The sequence below is a fragment of the Pseudophryne corroboree genome, chromosome 2 (genome assembly GCF_028390025.1).
Source record: "Pseudophryne corroboree isolate aPseCor3 chromosome 2, aPseCor3.hap2, whole genome shotgun sequence".
Taxonomy (NCBI): domain Eukaryota; kingdom Metazoa; phylum Chordata; class Amphibia; order Anura; family Myobatrachidae; genus Pseudophryne; species Pseudophryne corroboree.
Genome location: NC_086445.1, coordinates 996,481,567 through 996,494,843, shown reverse-complemented (window position 1 = coordinate 996,494,843; position 13,277 = coordinate 996,481,567). Strand labels below are relative to the sequence as shown.

The window sequence follows — 13,277 nt, the reverse complement described above, 5'->3', positions numbered from 1 at the left end:
GCTGCACAAGCGATCGCACACTTGCACAGCAAATATACACTTGACCAGTGGGCGGTGACTATGCGTTTGCACGGCTGCAAAAAGTAGCTAGCGAGCGATCAACTTGGAATGACCCTCATGGGTCATGGGTTGTAGGAGGAAAAAGAAAATAATTAACAAGCATTATTCCACGATAACCCTTTAATGTGGCATTATGATTATTATTATTATTAATGAGAAAATACTTTTAAAATATTATCACAAAGATAGATACACAGACACACTGAAATACTTCACTAATAGATTTAATAAACTTTTATTCCCAACCAAAACAACATGAAATTCGTACACCACAGAATAGGCAATAAAATGTCTGATATGTCAATTGGACAGATAGGGGCTCTACAAGTTGCAGTACTGCAGACAGGGCTGTTTACTTAAGGTGCATTTCCTGTTTGACAATCACATACGCTTACAAGTTACACACGATGCCCAGTTGACATCTGGCTGGAGAATACATTGCAGATGATCAACCACACTACATAATGCTTAATACTTCTATCCATTTCCAAGAACAGTCTCTGAATAATGTGCCACAACGTGCAACAGTCTCGTTATGTGGTCTCCATCAAAATGGCTGCCGGAGATGCCAAACTCATTTTCCCCTCTGGCTCTCAAACGGTAAAACGTAGCCAAGAAAGCAGAACTGCAGCTTTTACAATGAAACATAAATACTTTAAAGGTATAAACTTGAAAGAGGCAACAAACACATGCTTCGTTAAAATAATTCCCTTAAATTTGACCAAATGTATTACAAGAGGATTTCTTCAGGAAAAAAACAAACGACTCTTTCCGGTGAGTGCAATATTCAACACCGTCCCTAATAAATAAATGCTAAAATATTTAAGTATGAAATGTAAACTCTGACGCTTTTAAAACCTCTAGGTTTCAAAATACAATTATATTACAGTGGTCTATGGGAATGTCTCTCCCACATATTCTATATTCACAGGCAGGTCTCCTGTGGTTCTTATTATGTTGCTGAACTACAATTCACAGCAGGCCCTGGAACTTGGATTTTAACAACATCTGCAGATCCACAGGTCACCTAAGCCTGTTTTATATGTTAAGCAATTTGTGCAATGGTATGTATCCATTTTGGACTATTATTAACAAAATATGGTATTGCCTAGAGGCTAAAGGCATATAAAGGATTGCCGTAGTGGCATACGTACCATATTAAAACACACGTACCATATTAAATGTCAATAAGTTAAACATCAGACGCTACGGCAGTATTCAGTAGTCTAGCCAATAAACGCTGTCGATGCTCTAAAACAGAAGCAGACAGCCATGGCAACCAAAGGTCCTCTGCAATTGGGCAACATCTGGGGGGCTTAGAGATGCCACTGCCCAAATTAATTACTATTGCTGCTTTTAACTAAGATATTCACAGGTAAACAGGTTTCCTGTAAAAGGAGTCACCGTACAGTATTTCCCAGCATACATGAGAAAACCTGTCTACACATAAAGGAGGCAGCCATTTTGTCAGGGAAACCAATAGCTGTGGAAACGCAGACTATTGATTCACTAGTGATATCAGTGAGCAGGACGTATGGGGATTCGCTGGTTTCTAGAGAAGTGATTGGCTGCATTTCCATGACTCCATTCATGTTCACGTCTACAAAATGGCCGCCTTCATTATGTGGAAGCAGCAGGTACATCAAAGATAAATCTATTAATATTCCTATAAAGCAACACAATCCATACATGATGTTTTGGCAGTGAAAAGATTAGACTCTGTTGCTGACAAGTAGTGAACAAAATAGCAAAGACAGGATGGTTTATTAGTATCTTGGCTCAAATAACCTGTAAGCTTCAGCCGCCAATCACATTTGCTATAAATGTAGTTATGTGATTAGTTGCTGTGTGTTATGACCCATGTGGTAAAGGCATCATGAGGTAAAATGCTTAACGACTAAAGTGTAAAAGGAATGATGTAGAAATAGTTATTACAAGGTGCCCTGACTTTATATATATATATATATATATATATATATATATAGATATATATATATATATATATATATATATATATAGATATATATATAGTTAGTTGTGGAGTGTAGGAATAGTAAAAAATAAATTACAACATTAAAATACTTGACATCAGACGCGTTAATAGTTTCCCCTTGATAAAGTCTATTTCTTGGTATAATTCAGGAGTTAAACTGCACTTGTGGCACTACACTGGAAGCAGCCATATTGTAGGTTAGTCTATGTATTTGCTAGGAACTAGTGACATCATTTTGGCTAGAGATGTCACTAGCCAAAAGTGAATCGACAGCTGGATTCAGTATTCAGCCTACAAAATGGCTGCCTCCATTGCTGGTACACTATAAGAATTCTAGTACTAAAAAGGAACTTCAAGTACACAGAGGGAATGAACAGGTTTAAATAAACAGTGATAAGACTTTACACGCTGTAGTCTATGCATTGGAACATCCCTAGTTATGGTTGTGCATAGTTCATATATCTGGGTTTTTAAAATGGCCTCATCAACTTCATACTGTGGAGGTTGCAATTATGTGTGTCAAACCAATGCATTTTATGGTCATCCTATATATTCACTAGGAACCAGCATCATCATTAATGCAAGAAGGTGATATAGGCAAGTGCTTACTGCCTCTGGGATAATGCTGGTTCCTAATGTCCCCTCACAGAGCCAACAAAATGGCTGCATAGTGTATGCAGCAATTTTGTCGGCTTTGTGAAACACAGAGACTCTCCCAATGTGCCCATACACAGTGTGTGTTTTGAAGTGCAAAACAGTAGAAAGTCTTGACTATGTTCTACAAGGGCTGCACTCAACTCAAGAAAGGCAACTATTCCCTAGGGTTGGAAATAGTCAACCACACCCTGGCTCTTTAGAAATTATCTAGATATCCTGCACCTGAATAAAAATGTACTGTATGCAAGCCAGTCTTATGGAGGAAATGAAAATGTTGAGATGCTTTAATGCATTAAATCAATAGGACTAATGTGGAAGTGATACGGAATAAAGTTAAAATAGCTGAGGTAGGAGTGAGATTATATTCTATATTTGAACCAAATGAATTCAAAACCACTTTTCAGCCGCCTTGTGGAACAAACGCTCTGGGTTAAGCTTTCACAAATTAAATCACTGAATATGCAGGAGCAGCAATTAATATAATGGACAAATAAATTGTAAACCTAATAGCATTCGAACAGATATCAGATATATTCCCATCCTCCTGCCTTGTCTAACAGTGTTTAGTTAGCGGACCTTCTCCCAGGAGCACAAGTGGATATAACAGACTGCTGGGGCATTACTTACCGCACCTGTGCTCCGGCTGTGTGAGGCCTCAAGGACCGGATCCAGAATCCCTAATCTACTGCACCGATTTCTCACCCCTCTCCCGATGTGTCCCTACAGGACATGTTTTGCAGATTCCTGTGAGAATATTTCAGGTCATTTCTGACCTGGATTTCTGCAGGTCACAAATCCCTGAAAACATGGCCTGGCCATCGTCGTTACTGGATTCCACAGACTGTTCTGGAGATATGCAAGTTTCAGTGTAATCAGTGACTCATCTATTATATTTGCCTCTTAGAATTATATATCTATTACACTACATACCATGTATTCTGAAGTCCTGTCTATAAGGCTCCCTATTAATTATGCATCGTTACATGTAAAGAAAGATCACCTGGCACACAGAAGCGGAGAACCCGTCTGTATATATAATCATTGGAACTATAATACCTTTATAAGGTCAACTACAAGGTCTACAACAAGTTTAGATGCCCTTTACAGGGCTGTAATGCTGTGTATCGGTCACTATTCACCATTTTTCGTACCCCATTATACAGGTAGATTTCCTGCAGCAAAACTGTTCTCTACAGATCTCTCGCATTAATAAACAGACAGGATCGCATGGAAAACTTAAGGTGCATACACACTGTGAGATTCGGGCTAACCCTGATTCTCACTGTGCGATAGGGGCTAGGTCGGCACCGCAAGCACATAAATGACTGTGCTTGCGATACTGACTGTGTGCGATTTTGGTTAAGTGTCAATTTTGACTATCTTTTCTATGAGATAGTCAAAATTGACTTGCCTGCCCAGTCTATCTAGGCTTGCGATGCCGACCGCGCATCGCAAGGTGACTTTCACCTTGCGATCTGAACTAAATTTTCTTACGATTTTGACTATATAGTCGAAATCGTAAGAAAATCTCTCACCGTGTGTACACACCATTACAGAAAGGATAAAGATCTATGCCAGACACTTACGGGTGAACTCAAATAAACATAAGACTGTTTGTGCTCACAATACATTCCGGCAATATGTTTACGGCCCACCTAAGGGGAAATAAACTATATATGGTATAATATGAATATATAAATTACAAAACTGCCTCTTAAGAAAGTGCTAACAAATGCATAAGTGGAAAATAGAGCCGAAAAACTTTAAAATTGTCCGGGACACGCAACACGTATGTATTGACATAGGCTGTTCAAAGGTCAGTAGAAGGACAAAGGTCTAAAATCTATTAGTGGCTAGCCCGGAATGGCTATAGAGTAAAACTAAAACTTAATTCATATCATCCAATTAATATGATAGGTTGCAAATCATCATTTTCCTGCTGCCTTGTGGCAGAAATAAAACACTTAGTAAAGTTGCTTTAATGCATAGCGTCTACAGGAGTATCCAGCCTACCTTTACCACGTGAACTTGTTACTATACATATTGGGCTATTATAGCCCCCTCCATTAACTCGCTGACTATAACAAGCCGGTGCAGAAAGGCCGCATTTATAACGGTTAGCTGGCGGCCATCGGTTCCGCGCAGACACTTTGTTCCTCTACCGTGACAGCAGCAAAAGATAAATCACTGATCTTATTATCAATACGGAGATATTAATTTAACGACAACGTTTGGAATAACATTTTCTTTAAAGATCAGCCTAATGCAAATATGTAGATGACCAAAGTGCTTATATAAAAAAACAGCTCAAGCAGCAGCGATGTACTGTAATCCCCACAGCATCCAATCGGATTTCAGCTCTTAGCAATCTAGTGTCACCAGTCTAATGAATGCAAATACCTGATTCGTTGTTTTTTAAACTTTCTACTCACATGCTTTCATTGCATTTATTTCATGAGATCAGTTGAAAAACCCCAAATGTTTCTTATTTACCCTCTACAAGGCATTTGCAGCATCTGCCGGGTTCCCTAGTCACAGCCAGACACCGCAGTCACCTGTCGTCTTGCCCCTAACTCCACTCGGACGCACCCTGCCAGTAGTGTGTTGGGGAAAGCTAACGCAGGAAGGGTGCTTGGGAAATAAACTCAATTGTCCGTTAACACACTCCTGTATAACGCATCTCTCTCCCACCACCCGGGGTAAAACTGCAACTAGATAAAAGATTTCTGGGAATTTTGGGAAATGAGAAAAACTATTTGTTCCTTGTCATTTGGAATTACTGAATGCTTATCTGGTCTTGGTCTCTGATTTATTTTGGTCAAATACCCTCTACTGTATCAGACAACCCATGACTCCCCAGTTTTTGTAGAACTACAAGTTCCAGCATACCTTGCCAGCTGCCGGAAGGGATTGCTGGGACTGATAGTTGGAATAAGAGGTGAAAAAGTCAAGCGTTGCTTAAACTTTCAATAAACCCTCCCCAAACCTGGAACGTAACAGTTTCTCTTGAAACCGAAATTAGTGATGGAATTCAGAACATCTTCTAAATATATATATATATATATATATATATATATATATATATATATATATATATGTATGTGTCACAGCAAAGGTCATCTGTATTCAGAAACAGAAAACGATACCCTAAAATCTAACATGAAGTCCCACATACAAAACACAGAAATTTTCTTAGAAAATGGCAATTCCAATTAAAAATCTCTGATGATAAAACGGAGATGTCAGATCCGGGTATGGTGACAAACCACCGTGGAAGGCCCTTTGGCCTACAGTAAAGGTACAGGAGAGGAGAAGGAGGCGGGTTGTGCGAATCTTCCTAGGGTTCGTCAAACAGCTGTAAGTCCAGCCGGACGACTATCTCCCCCGTTGGGACTTCGTGTAACAGCAGACACTTCGTAACGGGGCCCTTTGAGCCTTGGTCTTTCTTTATATCTGCAACTCGGATTTCCGTTCGCCCCAGAAAGTCTGAAACAGTGAAAAGTATTATGTTCAGGGACATCATACATAGATGGGGATTATTTCACTTAAGACCCGTATATGATGAATCAGATTGCAAGAGGTCAAAGTAGATTGAGTATGTATGTTCCAGAGAGTATCGCTGCCCCGGTATATGTGTCCCAGTGAGTATCGCTGCCCCGGTATATATGTCCCAGTGAGTATCGCTGCCCCGGTATAAATGACCCTGTGAGTATCGCTGCCCCGGTATAAATGTCCCAGTGAGTATCGCTGCCCTGGTATATATGTCCCAGTGAGTATCGCTGTCCCGGTATATATGTCCCAGTGCGTATCGCTGCCGCGGTATACATGTCCCAGTGAGTATCGCTGGCCTGGTATACATGTCCCAGTGGGTATCGCTGCCCCGGTATACATGTCCCAGTGAGTATCGCTGTCCCGGTATAAATGTCCCAGCGAGTATCGCTGTCCCGGTATAAATGTCCCAGCGAGTATCGCTGTCCCGGTATGTATGTCCCAGTGAGTATCGCTGTCCCGGTATATATATATGTCCTAGGGATTACCCCTGTCCTGGTATAAATGTTCCAGTGAGTATCGCTGTCCTGGTATAAATGTCCCAGTGAGTATCGCTGTCGCGGTATAAATGTCCCAGCGAGTATCGCTGTCCCGGTATAAATGTCCCAGCGAGTATCGCTGTCCCGGTATAAATGTCCCAGCGAGTATCGCTGTCCCGGTATAAATGTCCCAGTGAGTATTGCTGTCACGGTATAAATGTCCCTGTATAAATGTCCCAGTGAGTATCGCTGTCCCGGTATGTATGTCCCAGTGAGTATTGCTGTCCCGGTATATATATATGTCCTAGGGATTATCGCTGTCCTGGTATAAATGTCCCAGTGAGTATCGCTGTCCTGGTATAAATGTCCCAGTGAGTATCGCTGTCCCGGTATAAATGTCCCTGTATAAATGTTCCAGTGAGTATCGCTGTCCTGGTATAAATGTCCCAGTGAGTATAGCTGTCCCGGTATAAATGTCCCAGCGAGTATCGCTGTCCCGGTATAAATGTCCCAGTGAGTATCGCTGTCCCGGTATAAATGTCCCTGTATAAATGTCCCAGTGAGTATCGCTGTCCCAGTATGCATGTCCCAGTGAGTATCGCTGTCCCGGTATATATATATGTCCTAGGGATTATCGCTGTCCTGGTATAAATGTCCCACTGAGTATCGCTGTCCTGGTATAAATGTCCCAGCGAGTATTGCTGTCCCAGTATAAATGTCCCAGCGAGAATCGCTGTACCGGTATAAATGTCCCAGTGAGTATCGCTGTCCCGGTATAAATGTCCCTGTATAAATGTCCCAGTGAGTATCGCTGTCCCGGTATGTATGTCCCAGTGAGTATCGCTGTCCCGGTATATACCGTATATACTCGAGTATAAGCCGACTTTTTCAGCACATTTTTCTATGCTGAAAAAGCCTCCCTCGGCTTATACTCGAGTGAGGGAGTTTGAGTGACAAGTTTGGCCTGGCAGCCTGGATGACAGATAGATTTGCCAGCCAATCTTACGGAGGTGAGGGTGGAGCCTCTGGTGAGTGGCGGGCGGCTTTATTTATATGTGTGTGACTGAGGGAGGGTGGGTACGCCCCCGGACAGGGTCCTCCTGTAACTCCCTCCATCAGGAAGGAAGACATTGCTGCCATGCCCAATGCCGCTCTCTTGGTAAGTGCAAGCTGCTCCGCAAGCTGTCAGTCAGTGCAGGGTGAGCTGAGGCGCGTGGCGCGGGCGCAGCCGGTCCCGCGGGTCCCGCCGCCTGGGAAGACATCGCTGCCGCCTGCCGTGCTTGGTGAGTGAAAGACCAAGAGCAGGCTGTCAGGGCAGGGTGAGCTGAGCTGTGGTGGCGCAGTCCGCAACTCCCGCCGCCCGGCTCGGGAATACATTGCGCAGGGCCCGGCCCGTCGCTGCCCGCACTCGGTGTGTTAGAGATGGTGCAGAGTCTGTCAGGGGGGGCACTGGCTGCTAAACACAGACTGACTCTCACTCTTAGTCAGTCTGTGTGTAATACGCAGTCGCCGTCCACGCGGAGCAGGAGCTCCATACTGTTTGTGTGTGCACTGCAGCACTGTGTGACATCATGTGAGAGACTGTTAGTCACAGCCTCTAATGCAGTAGAATTAAATGTACTGTTCATGTTTTTTAATATCTATGTGGCCTTTATCTTGATTAAATGACACTGGGGGCATATGTGTTTCTGGCACTATGGGGGCATGTTTTTATCTGGCACTGTGGGGGGATTGCTGTCACTGGGGGTATATGTGGCACTGGGGGCACAGCCCTAGCAACAAGCATTACCCCCTGGCAACAAGCATAACACCTACCGCATGAAACCCCTTGCAATGAGCATGAAAACCCCTGGCACCGTGCATTTCCCACCCTAGGCTTATACTTGAGTCAATAATTTTTCCCAGTTTTTTGTGGTAAAATTAGGTGCCTCGGCTTATATTCGGGTCGACTTATACTCGAGTATATACGGTATATATGTCCTAGGGATTACCGCTGTCCTGGTATAAATGTCCCAGTGAGTATCGCTGTTGCGGTATAAATGTCCCAGCGAGTATCGCTGTCCCGGTATAAATGTCCCAGCGAGTATCGCTGTCCCGGTATAAATGTCCCAGTGAGTATCGCTGTCACGGTATAAATGTCCCTGTATAAATGTCCCAGTGAGTATCGCTGTCCCGGTATGTATGTCCCAGTGAGTATCGCTGTCCCGGTATGTATGTCCCAGTGAGTATTGCTGTCCCGGTATATATATATATATATGTCCTAGGGATTATCGCTGTCCTGGTATAAATGTCCCAGTGAGTATTGCTGTCCCGGTATAAATGTCCCAGCGAGTATCGCTGTCCCGGTATAAATGTCCCAGTGAGTATCGCTGTCCCGGTATAAATGTCCCTGCATAAATGTCCCAGTGAGTATCGCTGTCCCAGTATGTATGTCCCAGTGAGTATCGCTGTCCCAGTATGTATGTCCCAGTGAGTATCGCTGTCCCTGTATATATATATGTCCTAGGGATTATCGCTGTCCTGGTATAAATGTCCCACTGAGTATCGCTGTCCTGGTATAAATGTCCCACTGAGTATCGCTGTCCTGGTATAAATGTCCCAGCGAGTATCGCTGTCCCGGTATAAATGTCCCAGTGAGTATCGCTGTCCCGGTATAAATGTCCCTGTATAAATGTCCCAGTGAGTATCGCTGTCCCGGTATGTATGTCCCAGTGAGTATCGCTGTCCCGGTATATATATATGTCCTAGGGATTACCGCTGTCCTGGTATAAATGTTCCAGTGAGTATCGCTGTCCCGGTATAAATGTCCCAGCGAGTATCGCTGTCCCGGTATAAATGTCCCAGCGAGTATCGCTGTCCCGGTATAAATGTCCCTGTATAAATGTCCCAGTGAGTATCGCTGTCCCGGTATGTATGTCCCAGTGAGTATCGCTGTCCCGGTATATATATATGTCCTAGGGATTACCGCTGTCCTGGTATAAATGTTCCAGTGAGTATCGCTGTCCCGGTATAAATGTCCCAGCGAGTATCGCTGTCCCGGTATAAATGTCCCAGCGAGTATCGCTGTCCCGGTATAAATGTCCCAGCGAGTATCGCTGTCCTGGTATAAATGTCCCAGTGAGTATTGCTGTCCCAGTATAAATGTCCCAGCGAGTATCGCTGTCCCGGTATAAATGTCCCAGTGAGTATCGCTGTCCCGGTATAAATGTCCCTGTATAAATGTCCCAGTGAGTATCGCTGTCCCAGTATGTATGTCCCAGTGAGTATCGCTGTCCCGGTATATATATATGTCCTAGGGATTATCGCTGTCCTGGTATAAATGTCCCACTGAGTATCGCTGTCCTGGTATAAATGTCCCAGCGAGTATTGCTGTCCCAGTATAAATGTCCCAGCGAGTATCGCTGTCCCGGTATAAATGTCCCAGTGAGTATCGCTGTCCCGGTATAAATGTCCCTGTATAAATGTCCCAGTGAGTATCGCTGCCCCGGTATGTATGTCCCAGTGAGTATCGCTGTCTCGGTATATATATATATGTCCTAGGGATTACCGCTGTCCTGGTATAAATGTTCCAGTGAGTATCGCGGTCCTGGTATAAATGTCCCAGTGAGTATCGCTGTCGCGGTATAAATGTCCCAGCGAGTATCGCTGTCCCGGTATAAATGTCCCAGTGAGTATCGCTGTCACGGTATAAATGTCCCTGTATAAATGTCCCAGTGAGTATCGCTGTCCCGGTATGTATGTCCCAGTGTGTATTGCTGTCCCGGTATATATATATGTCCTAGGGATTATCGCTGTCCTGGTATAAATGTCCCAGTGAGTATTGCTGTCCCGGTATAAATGTCCCAGCGAGTATCGCTGTCCCGGTATAAATGTCCCTGTATAAATGTCCCAGTGAGTATCGCTGTCCCAGTATGTATGTCCCAGTGAGTATCGCTGTCCCGGTATATATATATGTCCTAGGGATTATCGCTGTCCTGGTATAAATGTCCCACGGAGTATCGCTGTCCTGGTATAAATGTCCCACTGAGTATCGCTGTCCTGGTATAAATGTCCCAGCGAGTATCGCTGTCCTGGTATAAATGTCCCAGCGAGTATTGCTGTCCCAGTATAAATGTCCCAGCGAGTATCGCTGTCCCGGTATAAATGTCCCAGTGAGTATCGCTGTCCCGGTATAAATGTCCCTGTATAAATGTCCCAGTGAGTATCGCTGTCCCAGTATGTATGTCCCAGTGAGTATCGCTGTCCCAGTATGTATGTCCCAGTGAGTATCGCTGTCCCGGTATATATATATGTCCTAGGGATTATCGCTGTCCTGGTATAAATGTCCCACTGAGTATCGCTGTCCTGGTATAAATGTCCCACTAAGTATCGCTGTCCTGGTATAAATGTCCCAGCGAGTATCGCTGTCCCGGTGTAAATGTCCCAGTGCGTATCGCTGTCCCGGTATAAATGTCCCTGTATAAATGTCCCAGTGAGTATCGCTGTCCCGGTATGTATGTCCCAGTGAGTATCGCTGTCCCGGTATATATATATGTCCTAGGGATTATCGCTGTCCTGGTATAAATGTCCCACTGAGTATCGCTGTCCTGGTATAAATGTCCCAGCGAGTATTGCTGTCCCAGTATAAATGTCCCAGCGAGTATCGCTGTCCCGGTATAAATGTCCCAGTGAGTATCGCTGTCCCGGTATAAATGTCCCTGTATAAATGTCCCAGTGAGTATCGCTGTCCCGGTATGTATGTCCCAGTGAGTATCGCTGTCCCGGTATATATATATATATGTCCTAGGGATTACCGCTGTCCTGGTATAAATGATCCAGTGAGTATCGCTGTCCTGGTATAAATGTCCCAGTGAGTATCGCTGTCGCGGTATAAATGTCCCAGCGAGTATCGCTGTCCCGGTATAAATGTCCCAGTGAGTATCGCTGTCACGGTATAAATGTCCCTGTATAAATGTCCCAGTGAGTATCGCTGTCCCGGTATGTATGTCCCAGTGAGTATTGCTGTCCCGGTATATATATATGTCCTAGGGATTATCGCTGTCCTGGTATAAATGTCCCAGTGAGTATTGCTGTCCCGGTATAAATGTCCCAGCGAGTATCGCTGTCCCGGTATAAATGTCCCTGTATAAATGTCCCAGTGAGTATCGCTGTCCCAGTATGTATGTCCCAGTGAGTATCGCTGTCCCGGTATATATATATGTCCTAGGGATTATCGCTGTCCTGGTATAAATGTCCCACGGAGTATCGCTGTCCTGGTATAAATGTCCCAGCGAGTATTGCTGTCCCAGTATAAATGTCCCAGCGAGTATCGCTGTCCCGGTATAAATGTCCCAGTGAGTATCGCTGTCCCGGTATAAATGTCCCTGTATAAATGTCCCAGTGAGTATCGCTGTCCCGGTATGTATGTCCCAGTGAGTATCGCTGTCCCGGTATATATATATGTCCTAGGGATTACTGCTGTCCTGGTATAAATGTTCCAGTGAGTATCGCTGTCCTGGTATAAATGTCCCAGTGAGTATCGCTGTCGCGGTATAAATGTCCCAGCGAGTATCGCTGTCCCGGTATAAATGTCCCAGTGAGTATCGCTGTCACGGTATAAATGTCCCTGTATAAATGTACCAGTGAGTATCGCTGTCCCGGTATGTATGTCCCAGTGAGTATTGCTGTCCCGGTATATATATATGTCCTAGGGATTATCGCTGTCCTGGTATAAATGTCCCAGTGAGTATTGCTGTCCCGGTATAAATGTCCCAGCGAGTATCGCTGTCCCGGTATAAATGTCCCTGTATAAATGTCCCAGTGAGTATCGCTGTCCCAGTATGTATGTCCCAGTGAGTATCGCTGTCCCGGTATATATATATGTCCTAGGGATTATCGCTGTCCTGGTATAAATGTCCCACGGAGTATCGCTGTCCTGGTATAAATGTCCCACTGAGTATCGCTGTCCTGGTATAAATGTCCCAGCGAGTATTGCTGTCCCAGTATAAATGTCCCAGCGAGTATCGCTGTCCCGGTATAAATGTCCCAGTGAGTATCGCTGTCCCGGTATAAATGTCCCTGTATAAATGTCCCAGTGAGTATCGCTGTCCCAGTATGTATGTCCCAGTGAGTATCGCTGTCCCGGTATATATATATGTCCTAGGGATTATCGCTGTCCTGGTATAAATGTCCCACTGAGTATCGCTGTCCTGGTATAAATGTCCCAGCGAGTATCGCTGTCCCGGTATAAATGTCCCAGTGAGTATCGCTGTCCCGGTATAAATGTCCCTGTATAAATGTCCCAGTGAGTATCGCTGTCCCGGTATGTATGTCCCAGTGAGTATCGCTGTCCCGGTATATATATATGTCCTAGGGATTATCGCTGTCCTGGTATAAATGTCCCACTGAGTATCGCTGTCCTGGTATAAATGTCCCAGCGAGTATTGCTGTCCCAGTATAAATGTCCCAGCGAGTATCGCTGTCCCGGTATAAATGTCCCAGTGAGTATCGCTGTCACGGTATAAATGTCCCTGTATAAATGTCCCAGTGAGTATCGCTGT

At 44.3% G+C, this 13,277-nt stretch overlaps 1 protein-coding gene across 11 annotated transcripts in view; it reads right to left on the bottom strand.

Annotated features, from left to right (window-relative positions):
• Nucleotides 1-279: 279 nt before the first annotated feature.
• The window catches only part of ITSN1 (intersectin 1), a 351,280-nt gene continuing 338,282 nt past the window's right edge, over nt 280-13,277 (bottom strand). For all 11 annotated transcript variants that reach the window (XM_063956498.1, XM_063956491.1, XM_063956499.1 and 8 more), the window contains one exon: nt 280-6,196. In XM_063956498.1, the coding sequence (XP_063812568.1) occupies nt 6,048-6,196 (149 nt within the window). In that variant the 3' untranslated portion in view covers nt 280-6,047. The remainder of the gene's footprint in view (nt 6,197-13,277) is intronic.